The sequence below is a fragment of the Apium graveolens genome, chromosome 5 (assembly GCF_009905375.1).
Source record: "Apium graveolens cultivar Ventura chromosome 5, ASM990537v1, whole genome shotgun sequence".
NCBI classification, from domain to species: Eukaryota; Viridiplantae; Streptophyta; class Magnoliopsida; order Apiales; family Apiaceae; genus Apium; species Apium graveolens.
Genome location: NC_133651.1, coordinates 216,014,418 through 216,040,879, shown reverse-complemented (window position 1 = coordinate 216,040,879; position 26,462 = coordinate 216,014,418). Strand labels below are relative to the sequence as shown.

The 26,462-nt window shown below is 35.6% G+C and overlaps 2 protein-coding genes and 2 pseudogenes across 4 annotated transcripts; all 4 read right to left on the bottom strand.

Moving 5' to 3' along the window:
• Positions 1-6,097: 6,097 nt before the first annotated feature.
• Positions 6,098-7,258, bottom strand: LOC141660691 (cytochrome P450 76A2-like; annotated as a pseudogene).
• A 3,310-nt stretch (positions 7,259-10,568) lies between these two features.
• On the bottom strand, positions 10,569-13,283 carry LOC141660690 (uncharacterized). The gene is made up of 2 exons (XM_074467678.1): positions 12,890-13,283; positions 10,569-12,796 (listed from the first exon to the last, which is right to left on the bottom strand). The coding sequence occupies exons 1-2, from the start codon at positions 13,281-13,283 to the stop codon at positions 10,569-10,571; spliced, it is 2,622 nt and encodes an 873-aa protein (XP_074323779.1).
• Positions 13,284-13,698: 415 nt separating this feature from the next.
• On the bottom strand, positions 13,699-15,498 carry LOC141661741 (cytochrome P450 76A1-like; annotated as a pseudogene).
• Positions 15,499-16,513: 1,015 nt separating this feature from the next.
• LOC141724823 (uncharacterized) lies at positions 16,514-22,702 on the bottom strand. 3 transcript variants are annotated; one of them, XM_074527107.1, is made up of 9 exons: positions 22,509-22,692; positions 21,700-22,052; positions 20,899-20,998; positions 20,225-20,281; positions 19,778-19,895; positions 18,289-18,368; positions 17,967-18,028; positions 17,349-17,445; positions 16,514-17,012 (listed from the first exon to the last, which is right to left on the bottom strand). In XM_074527107.1, the coding sequence occupies exons 2-9, from the start codon at positions 22,020-22,022 to the stop codon at positions 16,959-16,961; spliced, it is 891 nt and encodes a 296-aa protein (XP_074383208.1). In that variant the 5' UTR covers positions 22,023-22,052; positions 22,509-22,692; the 3' UTR covers positions 16,514-16,958. The 3 variants fall into 3 exon arrangements, with proteins under 3 accessions (XP_074383208.1, XP_074383209.1, XP_074383210.1); XM_074527108.1 differs by lacking the exon at positions 20,225-20,281 and having other exon boundaries at positions 21,700-22,692; XM_074527109.1 differs by lacking the exons at positions 16,514-17,012; positions 17,349-17,445; positions 17,967-18,028; positions 18,289-18,368 and adding an exon at positions 18,375-18,955 and having other exon boundaries at positions 21,700-22,702.
• Between the last annotated feature and the right edge of the window lie 3,760 nt (positions 22,703-26,462).

The window sequence follows — 26,462 nt, the reverse complement described above, 5'->3', positions numbered from 1 at the left end:
AGATTCTTCCTTTTAAATTAAATATTTCAAATCAATAATCAATAATCAGATGATTCCCAGATCGGGTGGAGCATTGTCAAGAGGCGTCACTTAATAACCCTTTCTTACAGATAGAAATCTGTTGTTGACAGAATCATCCTTTCTCTCATATCGAAAATTCATATTCAACTACGTGTTTCACAAACACAATAATCTCATGATTGTATTCATAATATTGTTCTTAAGGTTATGAAATAATTTCACTATACTAGGTTGTCTAACAAACGCCTTATGTTCATTTAAGTTCACCTAAATCTATCATCGCATGATAAACTAAGCATATATCACATATATCAACATGAATAAATATCAAAGGAGGCATGTTACATCATCTTGCATATTGGTCTAAGCATTATACATTTATATGTATCACATGAAGCATTTAAAAGCAATTAAAAACAGTTAAAAACAGTTTTAAAACACTTTCGGAAATATAAACAGTTGAAAACTTTTATATAAACTAAAATTGATCACTCCATTAGATCCGTCTCGGAAAAACGAATCCAACGGTATATTGCACGCCTAAAACGGAGTTACGAAACTCCCAGAAAATCAATTTTAATGTGGACAGTCGGGCTGTAACGCATTACAGGAACGCGTTACAAGACCTGTAATGCATTCCGGTGATGCGTTACAACCCTTTTAACCAATTAAAAGGTGTAACGCATTCCGTGAATGCGCCACAGGGTGTAACGCATTCCCGGAATGCGCGACACCCCTTTAATTTTTTATTTTTTTTTTGCAGCAGCCGCCGTTTTTTTTTCTTTCCAAAAAACGAGCCTGACATCTGTGTACCTATCTATCTTCTTTCCGTGCATCACAGACTCAGACAAGCAACATCAGCAATACAGATTTATATACATACTTACAATCAATTTATATATATATATACATATTTAATTACGAATTTAATTGCAAGAACTTCAAAAAATTATAATAAAAAATCTATACATCATAAAATTATGAAAAAAATACCCAGACGATCTACAACACTTGTAGAACCCAGATCAACATTCAAAATTATTATGAGAAATGATTTCTCATCAGACAAAATTAATCCATAATATAACTTGTAAAAATTATAATTAATTCATACAAGCACATAAAATTCTGAAATTTTTACCACAGATCTATATGCATACAACCTGGCTCTGATACCATTGTTGGATTTTAAACGCAGCGGGGAAAGGTAAAACACTTTTACACACATAAAATCCAAATAAAAGCATACAGATCATGAATAAAAATTCGAGGGATCGAATCTAACCTTTAAAATAATTTGGAGACAACGATCAGAGATCCTTAGCAGTTGCTCCACAAGTGTGAAGCACTCCACCGGTATCCACCAAGAAAACGATGTTAAGGAGGAGGAAGGAGGTGGAGAGAATTGGGTTTTCCAAACTTTTTGGGTTTTTTTGGGGTTCAAATAAAAATAGGGTCTATAATAGTATATTTATAGGCAAAATTTTCAGCTGAAATTTTCCCATAACTATTATTATTATTATCCCATTTATTATTCTCATTAATAATTAAAACACCTTTTAATTATTAATTCTTTTTCTAAACACTTTAGAAATAATTCTCTCTCTAGATTTAATTTCCAAAAATTAAATCCTTAATTAATAATATTAAGAACTTTTCTTAATTAATTTATAATCAATTAAATTTCATTTAATCAATTATTAAATTTGCCAATTAATTATTTATTTCATAAATAAATAATTATTTAGCCATTATTAATTAATTCCTCCACCATTAAATCATTCTTTTTTTATGGTGTGACCCTGTAGGTTCAATATTAAGCCGGTAGTAGAAATAAATAATAATAAAACTATTTTATCATTATTTATATAAATTCTCTAATTTATTAAATATGATTAATTAATTAATCACATTTATTTTACATCGTGAGGGATACTTCTCAGCATATCGCGACTATCCGGATAATATGAATTCACTGCTTAGAATACCAAGAACATATTCAGTGAATAGTTACCGTACAATAAACTCCTTCTACCCTACAATGTCCCGATTAAATACAAGGCATGGATCTCGTGTCAAGCCTATCTAATTTAATCACTTGCTTAACATTTACTATGCGCAGTTCTATGCAAATTAGAAACTCCTTTCTAATTTCATTCACTCTGGCCAGAGATTCCTGAACTAGCATAAGTGGATCAGCCTTGAACATTCGCTTCCTTCACTGGAAGGGGTAGATCCTTTATTGATCATACACTATCTTCGTGTACAAATTCCTATACCCAGAAGAGCCCTAATAATTGTCCCTGAAGACTAAGAACTAAACCAAAGCATAGTTCAGTATACACAAGATTACTATGATGACCTCAAGTCTAAGGATACTTGTACAACTATCACTATGTGAACAACTGCTGACACGTGAGTGAACTCCATCAGTTGTTCAGCTGGGCGAGTCATGTTCAGTGAACTTATTCTATAATAAGCACCTACATACTAGCTATAGTGTCACCACACAAATGTCTATGAGAACAGACATCCTTCATAATGAAGCACGCATAGTATGTACCGATCTTTGCGGATTATTAATTACCAGTTAGTAATCCTATGATCAGGAACTATTTAAGTTTAGAGTTATCATCTTTTAGGTCTCACTATTATGATCTCATCATAATCCATAAAAAGCTTTATTCTAAACTATGGTATATCTTATTTAAACACTTAAATAGATAAAGCCCGTAATAAAAACAAAACAAGTCTTTTATTAATATCAATGAAATCAAAACAGATTACATAAAGAGTTATTCCTAAATCCTAATACATGATTGGACTTAGGACATATTCCTTTCAGAAACTAATACGGAATAAGATATGCATGGAAAGAGTTCGAGGACTAGAAGAATTATATAAGATATCTGGTTGATATATTTTAGGAGACAGAACTATATTCCATATCAACTAGAAGTTATCTTGTAACCGTGTGTCTATATAAACACAGACATAGGTTTACTCTATAAGAGTTACGATTATCGAGAAGATAATATATTGTAACCTAGTAGCTCTCGTGATATTTGTTCATCACTGAGAGAGAACAGTTCCATTATAACAGAGTTTGTTATATCAAATACATCTGTTTTCTGTTACTTGTGCTTTAAATCAATTTGACTGTATTCTACACTGTATTCAACCCCCTTCTACAGTGTTGTGTGACCTAACTCAGAATGATCCTCCACCTCCACATCATCAAAAAACTCAAGATAATTGCGATCTTTTAAGTTCTGCGTAATTTTAAAAGGTCTTTTTGATCTTCACACAGACGGGCACGTGTTATCAGCATTCCATTGATTTTAACACAATAACATATCTAGTTCCATATTTAATAAATTTTACGCTTTCATGAGATAATATATCTGGATTTGTAGAAGCTGTAATTGTAGATGCCAGAAGTTGGAAATTAATCCTATTATATCCCAGCTGTTGTGTGCATTTTGGAACTGGTTTAGCTATATTTGCAGATTTTGGTATATTTAAAATTATTTACAAAAATAGCAATATTCGGAAGTCACAATATCATAATATAATTTAAAAATTCAGGTATTGACTGAATTTTACCTGGATTGTTAGAACACGTTATTGCAGAAGTTGGAAGTTCAAAAATAATATTACGTTGTCCCATATGTGTCGTGGATTTTGGAGTTGGAACTTGTTCATTCCTCAATTCCGGTAAATCTAGAAATTAAAATGATTAATTCAGAGATGCTTAAATTCCGGTAAATCAGCACTTTAAAACTAAAAAAATTGTTAAACGTTGCAAGTTCACATTCTGTAACCTCCTTGATGAAGGAGTGACTCCACTTGCAAATTGACCCACACATGATGATTTGCCTGCATGTTCAAGATGCTCTCAAATAATATCACAATTGAAACATATAGGAAATTAAATGAATAACATTTGTAAACACTGACCATCTCCATATGAGGAATTAACTGATTTAAATGCAGCAAAATTTACAAGAGTATATGTGGTACCACTCAATGGTGAGGTACCACTCAATGGTGACGGCGTAAATCTACCTGGACCTGTAATTGTTTGTTCACCAAATTAGCTGTTGTTTTCATTTACTATACCACAAACAATTCTTAAATGTCAGTTTGCAACATCAGTAAATGTAAATAATTACCAAGTTTCAATGTGGGTGGTGTTTGAAAATTATTAGATTAGGCACTGGAAGATCTGCATCGCTCGTTGTCAATTAAGTTACCCATTGGATTTGGAGCTAATCCTTCAAATGTACGTGGGACACGATTTATGTTGGAACCATGTGAGAAATCATTAAGATTCAATGTTGACAGTGGAACTCGATTATGTGTTGCAGGAAAAATTAAAAGAATCTTATCATGCGTACATGACACATTGAATGGAAATAAATAATTTAACAAAATATTGCTTTTAATACACGTACATTGATTCACTGTTGTTGAAACCTTGTTAGTATTATTCACTACCGGTTTTTTAGTAGTATGGGCAGTTGTAAATTTATCAATAGGATTCATGGGTATTCGTTTTGTTCCTGCAACAATTTAAGAATCATTTAGTAATATAAACATAGAAAACGACATGACAAATTTGTCTATGGATGTCTACCGTGCTTCGTTGCATCTGATGTAGCATCAGATCTTGCGTTTTTTACCACTGAACTTTTTTGTTTTGTTTTCAAAAGCTGTGTGCCTGTCTGGTTGTTTAGTATTTCGGACACTAAACAGAACATACATTTAATCATATCATAATAATTTAATAATCTAAAATATCACAGAAAAATAAATAAAAACACAAACCATGCTTTGGCATTTCAGTATTGTCAACAGATTGCCTAGCATTAACGTGTGCATTTTCATTTGCAAAAATTGATGAACCTGGTTCACGAAAAAGCAAGGATTTTTGGAAATATTTGAATACAAAACATGATTTAATCATGTGAAATTAAACAGTAAACAAGTAATACAAACACCTTACCATGCTTAGGAATTTCAGTAATGTCAGAAGATTGGCTAGTATTTATGTGTGCATTTTCATCGACATAACCTGATGAACCTGGTACATCCAAAAAACAAACAATTCTTTGCTATATGACACCCAATAAACTCAGCACAGAATACTTATTTGGAAGAACATAAACAAATATTGCAAGGCACACATACCGCTCATTAAATGTTCTGCAAAATGAGAAATATATTTCGTAAACAGACTTCGTTTTGAAAGAGAAGATAGTTATTGTGTTGTATGTTTCAATCGTCGCTTGTTATATGGTGTTAAGATTTAGATCAACAAATAAACATGTTGTGCAGAGATATAACCTATGATTAACATGAACAGGATATGTACAACCAAAGATGAACATGCACTGTATAATAAAAATATCAGAATACTCATATTACCAGGTTCCAATGAAGTGGAGACAGTGGCAAGGCCGTAGGCGGTCGTTTGGAAGCTGTAATTCATGAAAGAAAGGAATAAGAAAACGTAATGTACATAGCCGATGAAGGAGGATGAATTGCTAACCTGAATGATTTCCTGGTGTTCGATATTTGGGTTCTTCATACATTGGTTCTTTCATCATTAATATTCAGGTTACAGAATGATCTATATGAAAATTATCGAGCCAAACAAAGTTTAGAAGAACTGTGCAGTCCTTTGGCAGCCATCAATGGTGAATGAAACCAGGAAGGTGAGAAGAGAGTCAATCTGCAAAAATTATGTGCTTGAATTGTGGATCAGTTTTGAAAATTGAAAATTTTGTTATAATCTGTTAGGTATAGATTTAATTTTTACCCATGAATTTGATTATTACCCATGGATAATTCATAACCCGATCCATTAACCCATTTTAGATTCTTCATTTACATATATTCCCATATTTTTAAAAAAGTTAAGTAGAAAATTTCAATTTTTTTGGGTACAAAGTAATTTCATGGAATTATTCAGTAGCAGGAATTAAGAATAGTAGATATATAAATTTTGTATCAAAACAGGAAAAACCCAAACAGATAAACTCAGACCACTTTTGACCGACAATAGTGGCATTTACATTAACCGTTTTGGAACTGCTTTGAGGTGTTCTAGCTTTCCCACTGCTATCCCCATTGTCTCGGTCATGTCTATGATTATGGCATTCTCGCTAAGCTCCCAGTCAAAATGATGAAGTAAAGAGGCTAGAATTAGTGGCATCATATTTTCCACCAATGGAAGACCAGGGCATATTCTTCTGCCAGCACCAAATGGTAAAAACTCAAAATTTAGACCCTTGAACCCTATTTTGGAGTCCAAAAATCTTTCAGGTTTGAAAGACAATGCATCCTCCCAATTCTCTTCATCATTTTGAATTGCCCACGTGTTGACAAAGACTTGTGTATCTTTTGGAATAGTGTAGCCCATGAAGTTGGTATCACGAATCGCCTTTCTTGGAACTAGAAGTGGAAGGGGAGGATGTAACCGTAGGGTTTCCTCCACAGTTGCCCGCAAGTAAGGCAGATTATCGACATCGTTCTCTTCCAGTTTCTTGTTAGCTCCAACAACTCTAGCCCACTCAATTGTGGTGTTCATCGATTCTGTTCCACCGATAAACATTTCTTGGGCATTAATAAATTATAAAAATCTTATAGATCATGCTTGGTATATATTTGTAAAAGCTATACTTTGAAATCATCTGTGCTTCAAACTGACCATAACGAATATAGTGACCTGTCGTTGTGATAATTTAGTTGGTTCATCCTTTCCAGTTCCCTCAAAATCTAGCAACACATCCAAGAAGTCTTTCCGCTCATTTGATGACCCTCTTTTCTTGTGTTTTCGCTCTTCCAGACGCTCCTTTACGAATCCTGAACTAATCTCTAATGTTTTTCCCAAATCACGATTACTTCTCCTCCTCAATCCTTGCAGATCAAGCCACATAATCTAAGGAAACAAGTCGGAAACATTTGGACTACCAAAGCATTCTAACAATTCTGTCATGGCGATGTAAAATTCAGAAGCAGTCCTTGAATATGGATCCACCAAGTCACGTGATAGCACAAGATTTCCCATCATGTTAAATAGTGCTGGAAACACAAACCGTGTCACCTCAATTCCACTACTTCCACAGGTTTTGGCTTCCTTTTCAATCCATAATAGCATATCATCCACGCATTTACGTCTAATCAACTTTGTTTCAGCAATTTTCTTTTTAGTGAATAGTTCAATAGCACAAATATATTAAAAAAAATGCAGTAGCCTTGCCATTTGTGATGATAGCTCTGGAGTTCGTTATCTTTTCAGACAAAGCTGTTAATTTGGTTAGTACTTCAGATTACATTACTTCAGAAGAGCGTAAGTTGAATATATCTACTCTAATAAACAAAACATTCTTACTCTTTACTTTTTAGTAGTGTAGGAAGCCCCGCCTCAATTCACATTTATCACTTTGTTGTTTTTCATGTCAAGTAAGACTTAATCATAAGATATAAATCAGAATTTAGAATTTTCTTTAGGGATGTTCCTCTTCATTGATGTAAACTCTGATAAATTATATGCAAATGTGGATGATGACCCTCCGAGATCAGGTGAGATGCGTGCAGGTGCAAACTGGCCCGGATACCTAGTGTAACAAATAAAATCCAGTAAAATACAAAGCTTTGGGAGCAATGAGTTTCCAGGAAAAAAAACAAAGCTTTGTCCTATAACTACAAGTTGATCATGTTAGATATCTAAAGTTGCATTTAAATACATATTTTCTATCTATATACATTGCATTTAACATAATCTTTTCAGGCTAAAAAATTTATGTATATTATGACATTATTTTGTAATGTAGGTGTATCAGAGGAAGTTGTTAAGAGGGCTACATACCAATGCTGGATGGAGGGTCATCGATTAGGGTGTGCAAGGAGGCCTATCGCACAGGGTGCAGTTTAAATGGGCCCCAAAATTATCAAATACGTATGGATAATTTTAGTATGTGGTAACTTTGGGTATACAAGGTCATGAATATGAATATTTAATATGATATCATACTTGTGTTGGAGTTATTTTGTGATTTATTTTTAATAAATTTTGTTATATATATAATGCTTCACACGTATGTATTTTTTCACTTCTACGAAGTCCCTAAATTTTTGTCTAACTCAGGGCCTCAAAAAAGGTTGAGACGAGCCTCGATAGATAGTCTTTCATTAGAGCACATTGTATAGCTGGCTAGCTGCACACTAAAAACATAATTACAATATACCTATAAAACTACCCTTCCAACACCTTAGAGATTTCGAAGGAATTGGCACTTTAACAATAAGCAGTATAAATAGCTATGTTTAGAATTACTGAGTCTAATAGTAGTAGCATTTGAAGCTTTAGTTGATGATTTGAGTTTGCTCTGTCAAGTAGTTCCCATGTTATTCATCAATTTATTCATAGTTCATTTTTATTTTATTTCCGCAGACATGAATTATCTCCTGCATTGGTACACATTCATTATGTAATACCAACACTTGATCAAGTAATAGGGTAAAATATAATTGGAGGAGCTACAGTATTGCAGTTTCTGTTACTTTTATCAAACTGAACAGCTAAAACAGAAAATAGAGCACTAGAGTTGCAGAGGATAAAACCAGATTCAAATATCTCATTAATTGGAAAACAGAAAGTTGTGGTACTAGCTTTACCAGGAAGCATATAAACCAAACTACATAGTACGTATTAAGCCTAACAGAAAAGATACCTTATCAATAAGACAAGAATATCCCTCTGAGATTATTACACATAAAAATGTTCACTGAAATATAATTAGGCAGGGATTAAAATAGTGACACTCTAAGTGACACTTTAGGCTATGTAGAAATGTTGCATTGACTGAGGTGTATGGTCTCCATTACTCCCCCTCAAGCTGGGAGGGGAGCTTTGCTGCAGCTCCTAGCTTGCTCAGCAAATGATAATGTTGGTTAGTAGATAGGGCCTTACTGAGTATGTCAGCAACTTGAGAGTATGATGGGATGTGCTTACTGACTATAACTCCAGACTTCACTTTATCCCAGATGTAATGACAGTCCACTTCAACATGTTTTGTTCTCTCGTGGAGCACAGGATTAGCTGCCAAGGCAAGAGCAGCTTGGTTATCACAATAAAGCAGTGTTGGTGGTAGTTTAGTAATCCCCATGTCTTTGAGGAGAGCAGAGCCATATAACTTCACACGAGACAAGGGCCATCGACCTATATTCGGCCTCAGAAGTTGACCGCGCCACCACATTTTGCTTTTTGGTTTTCCACGAGATGGGAGAAGAACCAAGTAGAACACAGAAACCGGTGGTGGATCTCCTCGTCATTGGGCATGTGGCCCAATCACTGTCACAGTACGCCCTTAATTCAGCTGTATTAGATGAAGCGAGGAGGATTTCCTGACCAGGATTCAAGTTGACATATCTCAGAAGCTTCACAGCTGCGTCCATGTGCACTGTAGTTGGATGCTGTATAAATTGTGTTAAGATATGAACCGAGAAAGAGATATATGGGCGAGTTATTGTGAGATATATAAGTTTCCCAAGCAGGCGTTGGTACGAGTGAGCATCTCTGAGATATTCTCCACTGTCAGCACTTAACCTCAAGTGTATGTCCATGGGAAGTTTTAAAGGTGTAGTAGCTGTGAGGTTGTACTCAGCAATGAGGTCTGTAGCATACTTCTTTTGAGAGACGAAGAATCCAGCTGAAGATCTGCTAATTTCGAGCCCCAAAAAATAATGAACAGCTCCCAAGTCCTTCATTTTAAAGATACTGGACAACATGGACTTGAGATGATCGATGACCTTGATGTTATTACCAGCAAGAAGAAGATCGTCAACATACACGAGAACCAGGGTGATAGTCGATTCTGTAGTGCAAGTAAATAAGTTGTAATCTGACAGAGATTGAACATACTGTAGATCCTTCAAGGTGGTTGACAATTTCTCAAACCAATTGTGTGGTGCCTGACGAAGTCCGTACAGGGACTTCTTCAATTTACAGACCAGATTACATTTTGAAAGGTCCAACTCCCCTTGATTTAGTACAATCATGCTGCCAACGTGGGTGTAACCTAGAGGAAGTTTCATGTAAACCGTTTCATACAGTTCCCCATGAAGAAAGGCGTTAGTAACGTCCATTTGCATCACATGCCAATTTTGTAACGCAGCCACAACCAACAATGCTCTCACTGTCGTCATCTTAGCCACAGGGGCGAAGGTGTGTTCATAATCGACACTGTAAGTCTCTCGACAACCTAATATGACCAATCTTGATTTGTACCTCTCAATACTTCCATCGGGAGCAAATTTTGTCTTGTAAAGCCATTTGCACCCAATAGCTTTCTTAGTTGGAGGCAAAGGAACAATGTCCCACGTGTCATTTGCTTCAAGTGCATCCAATTCGACATTCATGACTTGCACCTAGTTAACATCTCGGACAACTTGCTTGAAGCTAACTGGATCATTTCGAGCAGTCAAAGAAGCCATGAAACAATGAAAGAAAGACTCAATAGGTTGAGCAGCAACCGTAATCAAGTTTGCATACGGGTTTGGGAAAGGTGAATATACGATTTCATCCAGGTGGGTGGTTTGTGCACTCTAGAGGATCTTCTAGGTTGAGGTGTAAGCTGATGTTCATCTTCAACATCATGACTCTCACCAACTGCAGGTGAGTCATGCGAATCAGATAAGGGAGACAAGTTTGGATCACTGGTTGGTGATGGTGTTTCAGTCGCAGTGGTTACATCAAACAACTCATCATCAGCATACAAGTTTGTGGTGCTTGTTGGCATAGGTGTTGGAAGAGGAAGCATATATGGCTTGGGTGTGGCTGGGTTTAAAGGGTACACATCTTCATGAAACTTTACATCCCGTGACACAAACATTTGCATAGTTTTCAAATCCAAAAGTCGATAACCTTTTTGGTTTGGAGGGTAACCCACAAAGTCACAGGGTATTCCTCTAGCTTCCAATTTATCACTGCTATGTATCGGGTTAGTGGAAAATGCCAAACAACCGAATGACCTTAACAGTGTGTAATCAACAGGTTCAGCATAAAGCATTTCATAAGGACATTTATTGTGAAGGACTGAGGAAGGTAATCTGTTGATAATGTAAGCTGCAGTCAACACTGATTCACCCCAAAGAGACAGCTGCAATCCTGATTGAAATATTAAAGCTTGAGCAATTTCAAGCACATGCCTATGCTTTCTTTCAACACGCGCATTCTGCTGCGGCCTATAGTTGCACGATGTTTGGTGCAATATTCCTTGTGATTGAAAATAGGCTTGACACGCACCATCTTTGAATTCGAGTGCATTATCCGACCTCACCACTTGTATTGAGGACTTGAACTGTTTTTGAACAAAACAGAGAAACGTTTCCAGAGTTTTTAGAAAATCTGACTTGTGCTGTAGCAAGTAAATCCAGGTCATACGTGAATAATCGTCCACGATGGTGAGAAAATACTTAAACTTTTTCCTGGTGGGAACCTTGTAAGGCCCCCAAATGTCTGTATGAATCAGTTCAAATGCTTTAGAAGCACATGACTCACTTGCAGAAAATGACAATTTTACAAACTTTGCCATGGGACATGTCAAGCAGACTTGCTCAGACACACTTGTATAAGGCCTTACACATTCAATATATTTCAATTTAGATATGGGTGCATGACCCAATCTATTGTGCCACAATGTGTACTGATCTAGCAGAGATGATTTATTCACAGAGAGACACTGTTGGGTTACCTTTGTAGACATGACTGCAGATGATTGATTTGATAGGTGATAGAGACCATTAGACACCAGGCCTTCACCTTTTACTTTATGAGTTTCATAATCCTTAATTGTGCACATAGTTGGAGAGAACACCACATAGCAATTGTTGTCTTGAGATAGCTTGTATATAGAAAGCAGATTGTGAGTAAAGGTTGGCACATACATCACATTGAGCAATTTTAGACCATTCTTTAGGCACACATCCCCAAGATGAGACACCACAACCTTTGCACCAGCAGGCAAATTCACTGTCATATTTGTCTTTGTAGCTCTGACATTGAAAAAAAGATTGAAGTTGGAAGTCATGTGATCAGTAGCACATGTGTCCATGATCCATATATCAGATTTCAGTTGCACTGTATTACATGATATCATGCCAGAGAAGGGGCTCATGACATCTTCATCAGATTCTCGGGTCATTGACTGAGAGGGAATGAGTTGCAACAATTGTTGCAGTTGTTGAGGGGAGAACATAATGGGTTGAGACGAATTGATATCAACAGAGTTTGGCTCAGCTCTAACATGTGTAGCAGTAGCCCCTTTAAATGGAAAGGATTGCCTAGTATTTGACCTAGGAGAAGAGTGATGTTTGTAGGTTTGGGCAGAAAAAGGTTTTGGTTTATATTTATAATGCCACTTAGGGTATCCAATGACATCCCAACACTTATCAGGAGAGTGACCTTTGCCTTTACACACACTACAAGGCACACCTCTTTCATTGTTCACAGAACTTTTACTAAACATAGCGAACATATCATTTTCATAGCTTAAAGGTTGTTTCAAAACATCTCTTTGTGTCTCCTTTTGTTGTATAGCTGCACATGCTGTTTCAACACTAGGAAGAGGTGTGAGCATTAACAAATGACTACGCTGAAGAGTATAAATCTCATCCAATCCATTAAGAAACTGAAACAACTTACTTTCTTCCTTTTGAGTATTTATAGCTTTTAACAGTTTTGAGACATCATCACTAACAGTGGTCACTGTGGGTAATAAATTCATAGAGTCCAATTCTTCCCATATACTACTCAAAGAAGTGAAATACTCAACTATGGAAGACCCATTTTATTTCATACCAAAGAGCTCTTTATTCAACTTATATTTTCTAGACCCATGCACTAGCTGAAAATGTTTTTCTAACTGAGACCAAATTTCAGAGGCAGATGTGATAAACAAGACAGATTTTTTAATCGAATCAGAGACATTATTGAGGATCCAGGAGGTTACCATACTGTTGCAGGTGTCCCGTTGGATGGCTTCAGACGATTCAGCAGTATTCCTCACTTCTGTTCCGGTAACAACACCGATCTTTCGTTTGGAGGATAGTTGTATCTCCATAGACCGTTTCCACGACCGATAGTCACCTGCACCTTCAAGTTTCGTTACACTAATCGATAGTGGGTTATCTGAGGGATGCAAAAACAGAGGGTTGTGCATATCAGTAAAGGAGAATTTACTTCCACTGGCCATAACAACACACAAGCACTGCTACACTCTACTCAACACTGTTTTCAACACAAACAGATCTTACACAGGTTTGAACACACACAGAGTTTTCAGGGATGAGAAGACACTATTTGAATCGAACACACACACTCTATTCAACTCACTCTTCACAGGTGTTTCCTCATTAGCAGCTCTGATACCATGTTATTTTATCAAACTAAACAGCTAAATGAGAAAATAGAGCACTAGAGTTGTAGAGGATAAAACCAGATTCAAATATCTCATTAATTGAAAAACAGAAAGATGCGGTACTAGCTTTACCAGGCAGCATACAAACCAAACTACATAGTACGTAATAAGCCTAACAGAAAAGATACCTTATCAATAAGACAAGAATATCCCTCTGAGATTATTACACATAAAAATGTTCACTGAAATATAACTAGGTAGGGATTAAAATAGTGACACTCTAAGTGACACTTTAGGTTATGTAGAAATGTTGCATTGACTGAGGTGTATGATCTCCATTAGTTTCTAGACAAGAAAAATACCAAAGCAGAGTACAACTCTGCGCCCTCTTAAGATCCTGTTATCCCTAAACGGTCTCCTTTGGCACTGCTCTCAAATGTTCTAATCTTTCTACGGTTATTCCTATCTTCTCTGTCATGTCCAACGACAGCTTATGCTTATCATTTTCACAAAACTTCCACTCGAAATGGTGAAGTAATGAGCCTAGAAATAAGGGTAGCATATAATGAGCCAATGGTAGACCCGGACAAATCCTTCTCCCAGCCCCAAATGGAATGAAATTAAAATTTTGACCCTTGTACTAATGCTCGAGTCTAAAAATCTTTCGGGTTTGAAAGCTAGTGCATCTTCCCAACTTCCTTCATCTCGTCCAATCGCCCATGCATTAACAAAAACATTTGTGTCTTTGGGAATAGTATAGTCCATGAAGTTTGTATCGCGAATTGCCTTTCTTGGAACTAAAAGTGGTAGTGGAGGATGTAAGCGTAGAGTTTCTTCCACGGTGGCTCGCAAGTAAGGCAGATTGTCAAGGTCACTCTCTTCCAGTTTCCTTTTTGCTCCCACAACTCTGGCAAGCTCGGCTTTGATTTTTATCATAACTTCAGGTTTATTGAGAAGCTCGGACATTGCCCACTCAACTGAGGTGCTTGTCGTGTCTATTGCAGCTATAAACAGATCCTGCACAATTGTTCTACACAGATAAGCAAAGTATTACTGAACTGGTATTTATCAAGAAGATGTTTGGCCTAGCTTTAAGCTACACCGATCCGCTTTAAGCTATAGTCCTACTTAAACTTACCACTAGAAGAATGCTGATTTGGCTTTCTGATAATTTAGCTGGTTCATCCTTTCCTGTTCCCCTGAAATCTAGCAAAACATCCAAAAAGTCATTGCCAGATCTTTCTTCATTCTGGTGCCCCTGTTCAACACGCTCCTTTACAAATCCTGAAGTGATTTCCAGGGTTTTCCCCAGAACGTGATCAGTCCTCCTCCTCAATCCTTGTAGATCAAGCCATCTCAGAGTAGGAAATAAATCAGAGACATTGGGACGGCCCAGGCACTCTAAGAATTCAGTCATGGCCGAGTAAAATTCAGAGCCCATCCTGGAATGTGGGTCAACCAAGTCTTTAGATAGTATCATATTTCCAATTGTGTTGAATAATGCTGGAAAAACAAACTCTGTCACCTAAATTCCACTGCTTCCACATTTTTTCGCTTCCCTTGCAATCCATAGCAACATATCATCCACACATTTGCGCCTAATCAACAATGTTTCAGTGATTTTGTGTTTAATAAATAACTCAGCAGCACATATCCGTCTCAAAGTGCGCCAGTAGGAAGAATATGAAACTAAACCCATAGAACTCTTGAAAAATTCATGCGACCTCATTGCCTCGACAATAGTCCTGTCAATGAAGGAAAGATCGTGGTTCTTGAACAACTCTTCGGCTGCAGCTGAAGAAAGAATTACCAAGGTCTTGACAGAACCAAGATTTAACCACACAACAGGACCATACTTTTGTTTTAGAGCTGCTACACCTCTGTGCGGTAGCCACCCAAGATCGAAAACATTGCCAATAAGCGGCCAACCTGTTGGCCCAGGAGGGAGCTTGGAACCAAAATTATTATTGGTCTTCCTCCTCAAGTGCCATACAAGTGAGATGAAACAGATAATAATGGACAAAACAACATAGTCCCAAATCCTCTCCATGTCTAAATTTTTGACTTTGTAATCTAGCGTCAAATGAGAAAGATTATGAAAAGAAGGAACCATATGCATGCATATATATATCACATTTAATGTTGTCACACACACATGAAAGGGGAGCTCAAGTCATAGATGATGGCCTAATAAATTATAACAAATGTCATCCTAGTTTGATTTTGTTGTGCTAATCATTTTCATTGCCGAAGATGCGAAACTACAGACTGCAATGAAGTGCGTCTAACAAACATTTGTAAAGTATCATTATAACATTGTTATTATTATTTCAAAAACTTATCGTGAAGTTTTTGAACTTATTATGTTATACTTATGCATTTCCCAACAAGATAGTTCATAGTTGCGCATCCCAATTCTCAAATAAGGTGTGCGAAAGACTTATTGTTACCCTGTTAAAATACCGACTTGTAATGTCTGATGCAAGATGAGTTACATGTGTTGCTTAATTGGAGGCATAGAGCCCTGTCAGGTGATGAATGAGGCTCGGAGGAAAGACTTGGGCTCTTTAGACATTGATATGGTTTGTGTTGGGTGTAGACCAGATGAGATGATAGGCACGAAACAAGTGATGTTCGTGAAGATGAAGATAGACTGAATCGTAAATATACAGGGCAGTTCATCTAAAGCTGTGCAGGCACTCGAAAACTGTACAAGTGCAAACGACTTCTAATGTTCTACTAGGCACCTCAAAAAGACCAAGGGATGGTGCAAAAGGCTTCTAGGGGATATCTAGAGTTGTTCTGTTTTCAGCCTTAAACTTTTAAACAGACGGTGATTTTTAGCTCAAAATATTATATATTGCCCTCTCTTGCATCTAATCTTATTTTACCTCTCTTCTCTGTTGTACAGTTTATAGTTGTATATTTATAATTCATGTGCTTGGGAGCTTTATGATTTGTACTTGGGATTTGGTAGCTTTGTGCTAGTGCCTTGTCATTAGTCTCAGAATATTAAGCATATAACAATACAAATACCAACTAAATGATCAACATATACACAAGGATAATAACACTAAAGCACGGTAAAATTTACAATAGCTGAACCAGAAGCAGCAATATAATATTTACAATTGCCGGATACTATAGATGATCCTCGCAGGAAAAATAAAATATAAATTACAAACAAGCTGTGTGATACAACACATTTAAACTCGGAAAAAATACACATAATTACAGACCGTCCCTGATGCCCAAAAAATGCGTGGTCTATGCATCATTCTTATTAGTGTCTTGTTTAGAGCTTCAGTGACCAGCGAGTTAAAAAAAATCAGCTTCCAGAAAGAGTGCTCTATAAATTTTTCTTATCATGGGGGACCCAATATGAGTTGATAAGATTATATTTTTACACAAAATGAAGAATTTCTAGTAGCTTTAATGCATTTACAAGATAATTTTCCGTACTTACAAAGATACAATAACTTAAACTCGATATTAAGCATCACATTTTCATCATCTAGGCTCCTGCTTTAATTGGATTCCACTGGGTAGTCCAAACATCATTCTCTGGACATGCAAGAAAAATCAGTAAGTAGCAGAGACATATAATGCATGGCAGTGTGTAGCTTTACTAAATGTAATGGGGTTTATCGAAAGAAAATAATGATTTATGAGCTCTAGGATCTGCAACAGACAACGAAGTATTACTAAACTAATAATAACCATATACCCGAGTACAAAACAAAAAGTTGTTGGTTGTATATGTTGGATAGGTTTGGAAATGAACTAAGACCATAGGTTATTTCCGGATAAACATAAAAGAAAGGATGCGTAAAAGACCACATGCTGCACTAAGCTGTACTCCAAATGAAATATGTTTTAACATTAACACAAGAATATTACCTGAAACGTAATCGGCAAGATACTATTCGCAAGTTCCTCATTTATGGATAAAGGCAGTGGTGGCATCCGGCCCATGACACCCCGCATATTACTCATGCTGCAATAATTTAACGAACTTAAGGATCATTCCACTACTGAATACTAATTACATTGCAGAAAATTGGAACACATTGACTGCCCGACACAGAGATGGGCTTGAGGACCAAAGTATCCAACAGTTAAAACACTCATTTTCGTCCAATGTTTTACTCTCAGTTCTAAAAGTTGGTGACTTATCAGGATTAATAACCAGAGGGTGACTAATCGACTCAATTATGCAAAAATCGGGCAAAAAATTGTTTTTTGTAAACATCGGTAAAAATTGGTCTAATCGATCAAAACGGATTAATCAATCAAAAATCGGTTTAATTGTTAAAAGTTAGTAACAAATATATAAATTATTTAAAAGATAAAAAGGTACAAACTTAAATAAAACATAAGAACAAGTAAATTCTCATACTCCGATTCCCGCTTTTTACAACACAAGTTTTACACTTTACTACATATATAATTATTTGCATTAACAAATTATATTTCCAAATAAATAGAAAGAAAACTGCACTGATAAGTTCCACGTACTGGTTTAAGATGGTAGTGATATTGTTCCTTGTGCAACTAAAGAGGTCGATGTTTTCCTGCAACTGTATATAAACTGTGTTAGGATGACATCAGCTGCAAACATAGGCTATATGAATATCAAGCTTTTGACAAAAATAAGCTTACTGCATGGACCTAGTCATTTTTCAATTAAACAGGAATTAGTTAGAAGAAACGTCAGATGAAGGTTAAAATATAATGAGGAACCGACTGGCACATTATTGAAGCCCAAATTTTTATTTTGCAACTTTCCTTGTACCAAGAAGGTTAAATAAATTTAATTGGCAATGGGACTTCAATTTACCTTAAAAACTGAAAGATTAGCTGAAATATGCCTAAGAACTTCATTGTTTTGTTCCAAAAGATGCCTTGCACCATCTAAAGCTGAATTCAACAATGAAATTAATATCAGTGATGTCGGTACTATATACGACTATGTAATCCTGAACCCTGCAAAACATGTGCCATGTAATAGAAACATAGCTCTCTTTTACCAGGAAGATAGTGTCACAAACATTAAAAATTTAAAGACTAAGCAATGTGGGAAGAGTTGCACCTGAAACAAGGTTTGCTTAAACTACAACGTGTAGAAGTTAAAAGAAAGAAGACAGAGAAAATTAAAAGGGAGTTCAATTATAACAAAACACATATGTGCTGCAATTGACAAGCATAACAAATCTTGAGATAACGAAGAAAATAGACCATAGTTTTTTCACCTTTTACCCCAATGTCACTCTACTTTTTGCATTGTATTAAAACAACGCTGCATTTCATAGGCTGTAGTTACTTATTCATTAGTCATCACACAGTTATAGACAAGATAGGTTTAAAGTTTCAATCAGAGGGAAAAGGGCAACCACGGTATATACATAAAAGAGATAGTGGATGATACAGTAGTAAAGGATAGAAAAAACTCGGAAATAGCAAAACCACTTTTCTACAAAGATTCAGATAGCATGCTACTGGAATTCCTGTAAAAAGACAAACGACAGAGGCTTTTGTAATATAAGAAAAAATTGCATCCCGCGGCATAACAAATGACAAAAAAGTATATTCAGAGGTAGAATGACAAGTAGACGACACTTGTTTGAAATCTCTTAGATGTAATAAAACAAAGGACATACTCAAACACAATGATTCAACCTTCATCCTCTTCAAAGCATATATCATGACTAAACTCCAAAATCTCCCCTACAGAAGTACAGCTCATCCTTTCCAAACAATAGAAAAACTAACTCATCATTACCCTACACAATTTGATGCAGACACTGCATCTACAATTCACTCCTTGTGGTGCAGCAGACAATTGTCAATCGATGCAAGTAAAGGTGAATAGAAACCTACATTTTCTATTATGATCTTCAAGAAATGGCTATTATATCAAATTGACATCCCTGCTAGAGAAAGCATAGTAACGGGTACCAATGAAGCCTGCAAAGCAGCTTATATAACACTTGTACGCAAGTCCCGTAACTGCAGAAGACCTTTGCCATTTTCAGCATGTCTGTTTGTTTATAAGTATACATTTTAGATAAAAGACTTATAACTAAATCTCCTAATGATACTTTGATTGTCTGATTTTTTTAGACTAATTTAGTGTATCTTCAGACCACACTCTTCGTTGCCCATCACAAAGAAGAATGTCCTAGTGCTACAAAGAAATAAAATGTAACAAATAATTGGAGCCTTAATTATATAGGTTTGTGTCACTATGCTTTATACAGTAAACACATGTAAACAACCTGAATGGCAAAAAAAACTCCAATTTTGAAACACAAAATGAAGAAGCTGACCTTCACGAGACATGCGATCGTTTCCGTTTTGATAGTTTCTCATAAAAGAATAACCAGCTACGCTCAATGGTGCAGTTGAAGATGTGGTTGCTTTAGAAGCTGATTCCATTAATTTATCCTGTTGAAACATGACTTTTAGTATGTCATGTTTGTTCAAGTTTCAATCATTACCAGTCGTCACGTGGTATGATACAGCAGAAAACCAAGAACATATCTACCAATTACAATCCACTATACCATAATTGCGTATATGACATTATAACTTGTAAGCAAATTACCAAAAAAAGCCGACCTTTGATCCCCTAGCAAATGTATAATTTTTACTGTTTTTATTTGTATACCTTTATCATCATTTCTACATACAATGTTGTGCCAATTGAATTCCAGAAAATTTAACATGTTCCAATAAAAGATAGAACGCACAAGAACATTTATTTTCTGAAATACCTTACTATCTTTCACTTTCTTCCCAAAATTATGATCTTCCTGTTTCCTTCGCTTTCTCTGTCAAAGATGTATCTAAGTAAGCATGTAAACTTAATAGGGAAGAGATAATTATTCTACAGGTCTAGTCAATGCAATGTTTAGACTTCAGACATCTCTAACTATGTCTATTATCCCTTTTTCCTAGATATTTTGGCTAATCTGTTATTCAGATTAAAGACTAGAAGCTTTGGACTAGCATTGTTGAACTTCAAAGTGACGGTTTGAAGTGCATTCTGCAGACTGAGCTTAGTCTATATACTCTTAACACTTAACAGGAGGTCCGGGATTACATGTGTAGTCTATCAAGTGCACTGATAATGTTATTTTTGGTTTTTAACAGTTCAATTGTAAAATAACCACCTCACAGGCTCACAGAAAATGCAAGTCTGGTTAGTAACAAAACGTAACATTTGCACACTCTTAAATACACGTAATTACAGTACACGATAACTCCTTTTTTAGCATCAGGTGTTGGGAGAGAATCTTGATTGGTGTGAGACACCATAACAGGAACAAATAATTGCCTCTACAGAGAGATTGTAGTTTACTAGTATGCCTGCGGCAATGAAACAAAAGGGCTATGCTGGATTATTTTATTGCCAAATTAAATCATAGTAATTAAGTTAGGATCTTACCGTCATCCATCTACACCTCAAAGCAACGTCCCGTACAGTTTTGTCATGTAACAGAGCTGCGATCTTGATATACCTCAGAATACTGGGTTCATCAGCATATCTGCAAGTTTAGAAGACCAAATTATATGCAAATTGACATGATATGAAGAAGAAATATATTTCATGTTTACAATAAAATGTTTAAAATCATAAATTTAAGAACGATCTAAGAGTAACCTAACAGATGAGCCCTACCTATGAAAATTTTAAAAGGCTTAATGACTTAGCACATGAAGCCGAAACAGATAAACAGATAGTTAAACTGAAAACATACTACAAGCTTCACAATATAAAAAAAAAGTCACTTCCAAAATTAATAGTCTAAGGCATGAATAGTTCACCGTCAAGTAAAATCCAAGATACCTCCCCATTTGTTCACACCAGAAGTTACCCTAAACTTTCAGACAAATAAGTGAACCTGTGGTACAAATCTCCCCTATAATATCTTAATTTTTACTTCTAATTACCTTTGGAGGAATAAATTTAAGGATTCTACACTTAAGATAAAAGAAATACAAATTTTCTAATAATATGTCGTACATAAGGATAATGCCACTTGAAAATCAGAAATATCAAGTTTACTTGGGACTCTTTATATTCAGATCATAACAAGGTTAGTATTAGAAACTAAAAATGCTTTGTGGACTTAGATAGGGGAAAAGAAAATTTTGTAACCGGTGCTAAGCGAATTAAAAAATGAAAAAAGAAAAACAAATAAGAAGCACACACAAAAGCATATTTAATTTGGAAGAGGCTACCTACTTAGCAAGTCCTTCCTCCAACCTGTACTGCTCCTCAACAGACCACTCCACAGCCAAGCCCGCTTCGTGCTTAAGGCCTGGAACTGAATCGACAAGAAGAGAGCTAGAAGTACTTGTAGCTTGAGGCACTCTTAATCCACTATTACTACTTGAACTTCCTAAAACAATATTCCCCTCGGCATTTCTATTCACTCCATAGTAGTTCCCCATCATAATCATTCCAGAACTATTGTCCATCACACTTGATTGAAAAGATATCTGCCGATTAAGAACCGGACCCATACTTTGCTCATGGAAGTATCCACTATTTGATTTCGCAGCCATCTTTCGTATATAATTTCCCAATAATAGCACCTAAACCCCCGTAAACTCCCTCCTAAGATGCTTAATTGTATAAAAGCTTAAAAACTACCACATTCTAGAATACAAACACCCTAAAACAAACTCTGAAACAAAAACTAGTAACAATTCAGAGTAAAAATTGAAACTTTATAAATTTTTCTACAACCCTTAATTAGTGAAGCTGAAATTTCAAGAACCAAACTGCCCTCAACTAAAGAATACCCAATTCAAATATAAAGCATTACTCAACATTCATTCAAACCCTAAATTTTTTAGATAACAATAAAGCCAGCTAAACCCTAAACACAACCAAAAATACACCAAATTACAGCATAAAAACTTCTTTCACAACATAAAAATCAAATCTTTAGACACTTTAACACAACCCCAAGAACCCAAAAAACACCCACATAATAAAAATAAAAACTTTATAGAATCTTTAAAGAAATGGAAATAAAAAGATGGAACCTTTAATAAGGGGATGCAACTTGTCCTTTGAATAGAGTCTCATTGGTTCTTTTTCAAATCACTAGTAGTACCACCACTCTACTTTTAATTTTAATTTAGTTGGAATTCATCTTTTATCTCTCCCTCCTGCATATTTTTTCACAACTATAGACACAAAAAGTGTAAGTATAATGGGAAAGGACATACAGAAATTGGCCAATGGGACGATAGAGAATGGAAAAAAGAATCCCAAATAATTGGATGAATATGGTAAGAAATACAATAGTACCAAAATTGTTTCTAAAATCGTTTCAAAATAATAAGATTTAAGGTGAATATTTAGCAATTTTTCTAATATTAAATATACATATGCTCACAAATTTAAAGGTGAGGTAATAATAAGTGTCATGTGTCATGATACATTATTTAGTCACAAATTGAAATAAACAAAAATCATGCTAAATTATTTTGAAAAAAAAAATTGGAAATGAATTTGAAATACTCTCTCAGTATTTAAATATTTGTTGTTTGATTTTTATGTACGTAGTTGAAAGTGGTTTGATCGTGTAGTTAAAATAATTTTTTTTAAAAATTCTTGTACTAAATTTTAGTATAAATTATATATTTTTATTCAGAAAAATTAAATTTTAAAAATAATCATTTTTAGTAATCGATCAAAATACTTTAAAATGTGTTCAGAAAAATCAAACAATAAATATATAAAAATATGGGAGTACATGCCACTGCGCACTTTTCGAATATGTTTAGTACTAACATTTAATTTCTCTTTTTATTTGTTCATGCAGATCTTGGAATTCACCAATATTGCGAATCCCAATAAGCATTTGATGCCCCCATTATTATTATGCACTAGCTCAAATTCAATCCACTTCTTATTTGACCTTGTATTTTACTTTGTCCCCAACAGAATTTGATGCCCTTTTCTTGTTAACCTTTTTCATGTAAATTTGACAGTACTGGCCTAGAATTTATTTCTTTGGAGATAATTACAAACACAAATGACAAAGACTAAACTATAATTACTAGTGTCTACTTAAAATGATTGTCTCGCCTTTATTCATAGGATTCTCAAATTCATTGATTTTCTTTCCTGTACAATTTAATTGATTTTTTTAAAAATAAAATTAAATTTGGGGCCGTTCATATTGGGGCGTACTCAATTCAGATTTTAGAAAATTTATAATAATTTATTGATTTAAATGATTGTTACTGACTGATTTTAATTGTACGCGGATTTTAGAAGTCATTGAATAAATCTCGTAGAATATTGTTTTTTTAACAACAAAAGCATAAATATAATGAGCCAAAGCCCAAAAAACCATTCTTACAAACTCATTAATGAAATGGGCCAACCCAACAATTCATCAGAAACAAACTTCCAAACAACTCAATTAAACTACTAATTATCAAGACATAATTTGATAATAACACTAGAAATTAATAAAAAGCCCATAGTAAAACAACCCAAACTCTTCATCTTCCTTGCTGCATCACTGATCCATTGCCATATTGTCCTGAGCATCACCCAGAGCTTCATTTCCTGCAAACACAGCTGGGAGCCTAACAACCACCTGCAACTCTTCAAGATCCAAGGCTGCTTCATCACCAGGAGCAACTCCATTACCAGCAACTATGTCATGTAACTCTACACCCTCCTCAACATTATTGTCTCCTTCTGCATGCAAGTCAGCTTCCTGAGGATCAAAAACTTCCTCAGCCAAAACATCAGGCTCCAACTCACCCTTTCTCACAGCCTTAAACCTTGGCTCAATACTCCCCAGGCCCATATCAAGATACCACAGCTCCTCAATCCTGCCAAAACCCTCCTCCATAATGACCATTCGATCCCAATGATGAGCACCATATTGAGCCAAATAGGACGCCAATGCATTGGCTTCCTGATCTACCAACCTTAACTCACACTGATAATTTCGATCCGCTTTACGCTGATTGAGCTGTCATAGGATATGCGCATATTATGGCCTAGCACCAAGCTCCGTGGAGTTGAAGAGCTCCCAAAACGCATCCACATGATTTGTTTCCAAGATGATCTTCTTAAATTTCTTGTAATAAGCCTCTTTCATCCTCTCCAACAACACATGAAACTCATTCAATCTTGCATCTTCAAAACCCAACGACCCCGCAGTCATATGCAAGATCACCCCACTCATATTCCTAAATACAGTGCCAATCCCAGAGTGACGCCCGTTAGGAAGTGGTTCCTGAGAAAATAAGATGTGAACATTGCATTTCACAACTCCCTTACCAGGCATACACCACCTTGCGTTGACATTGACCAACTCAACTTCCATTATCAAAACTCACAGAAACCCTAAACACTTTTCCCTCTCCGGTAGTAAGCCTTAAACTGAATCCAGGAGTATGCAAGAAAAAGATATATATACAACAGGAGAGAAACCTCTGGAAGCACATAATGGCCCTATAACTCTAATACATGCTTCCAAGCAAACTTTTAGTCTATCCAGGTACATTATGAGATCTTTTCACCTCCCCAAGAAGTCATTATGACACTACACAACTTGTGTAATAAAGCCTAAACCCCTAATAACTTTAATATAACCAAATAAATAATAAAAAGATTCCCTCCCAAATAAGACACAAAATTGATAATTAACCGAAATAATCACTCTAAAAAATTTATCTCGATTCAAAAATCTCCAGACTGCTTAAATAAATACCTCTCCTTGCATTAGAATTGGCAACTTCATTCCTGGACCTCATAACGTATTTAACCTGCACATCAAGAACTAACTCATTCCATAACTTATATTATAACTCACTCGAGTCCAATTGCATGACTAGCTGCTTGCAATCTGAAAGTATCATAATCTTTTTCTTTTGCCAACTGCTAATTTTTAAAATCTTAAGCAAAGTTTCTAGAGCAAAGCATTCTACTTCATATGCATTAGTGGCTAAAGAAGGCCCAGCAAAATTGAACAAAGTATGCCCTGATTTATCATAAACAACTCCTCCAACGCCAGCTACCCTTAATCTTTTCATTCCATAGCTCAGACTTCCATTTGTAGAAGCTACAATCGCATGATCTCCATTAGAAATTAGCTGCCACCAAACATCTCTATCACTAGCAGTTACCACCCCAACAGGATTAATGACCCACCACTGCTTTCAATGTGAACTCAACATACCATTGGCCACACACCATTCCAATGCTTTATGTTGCACCAAAAAAATTGCATGTTATAAACTGCTAGAGGTATTCTGAAATACTCTATGATTCCTATGTAACCACACTGTCCATAAAGTGGATATAAGTATCATGATCCACACTTGCTTAATACTGTCTTGTTGGAAAAGAAACCTAGTCCTCCACATGACTTCCAAATTTGCTATACAAACTTTACTAGCTATTCCCCACCAATTAAGAACAAACACCCAGACCTTCTTAGAAAACTCACAGTCCCAAAATAAATGATCCAATGATTCCTCCTCCAGATTACACAAAGAGCAAATTGTATTATTACTAAAGCCTTTAATTCTGCTTGCCAGCCAAACTTTAGTAGGAATAACCCTGGACTGAAGTTTCCATAAAAATAATTTTACATTCTCATGGACCTTACTCCTCCAGATAACTTCCCAACAGGACCCTGCCTGAATTGCTTGCCCATAAATAAGATTATAAGCTTCTTTACAACTGTACTTGTCACCCAAAGGTATCCAAATTAAGGAATCAACCCTACCTTTTAACTGCAGAGAACTCAAGATCTTATCCAATTTTTTTAGATCTTCTAATTCCCAACTTCTCAGTTTTCTTGACCAGAAAACTTCACCTTCTTTATCATAACAATCCCATAACCCTTTAAAAATGCTAATTTCCTTAAACTTCATATTAGATAAGTTATATAACTTTTTGAATTTATCACACAAAGCCTTATCTTGACACCAAAAGTCTTCCTAAAATGAAGCTGAATCCCC

Coding starts and splice junctions, on each gene's coding strand:
- LOC141660690 (XM_074467678.1), bottom strand. CDS start 13,283: ATGGCCAGTGGAAGTAAATTCTCCTTTACTGATATGCACAACCCTCTG. Junction 12,797..12,889: donor GTTGAATAAAGAGCTCTTTG/GTATGAAATAAA, acceptor TATTACCCACAG/TGACCACTGTTAGTGATGAT.
- LOC141724823 (XM_074527107.1), bottom strand. CDS start 22,022: ATGGCTGCGAAATCAAATAGTGGATACTTCCATGAGCAAAGTATGGGT. Junction 18,369..19,777: donor CGATCGCATGTCTCGTGAAG/GTCAGCTTCTTC, acceptor TGTTGAATTCAG/CTTTAGATGGTGCAAGGCAT. Junction 18,029..18,288: donor CTAATCTTTCAGTTTTTAAG/GTAAATTGAAGT, acceptor GTTTATATACAG/TTGCAGGAAAACATCGACCT.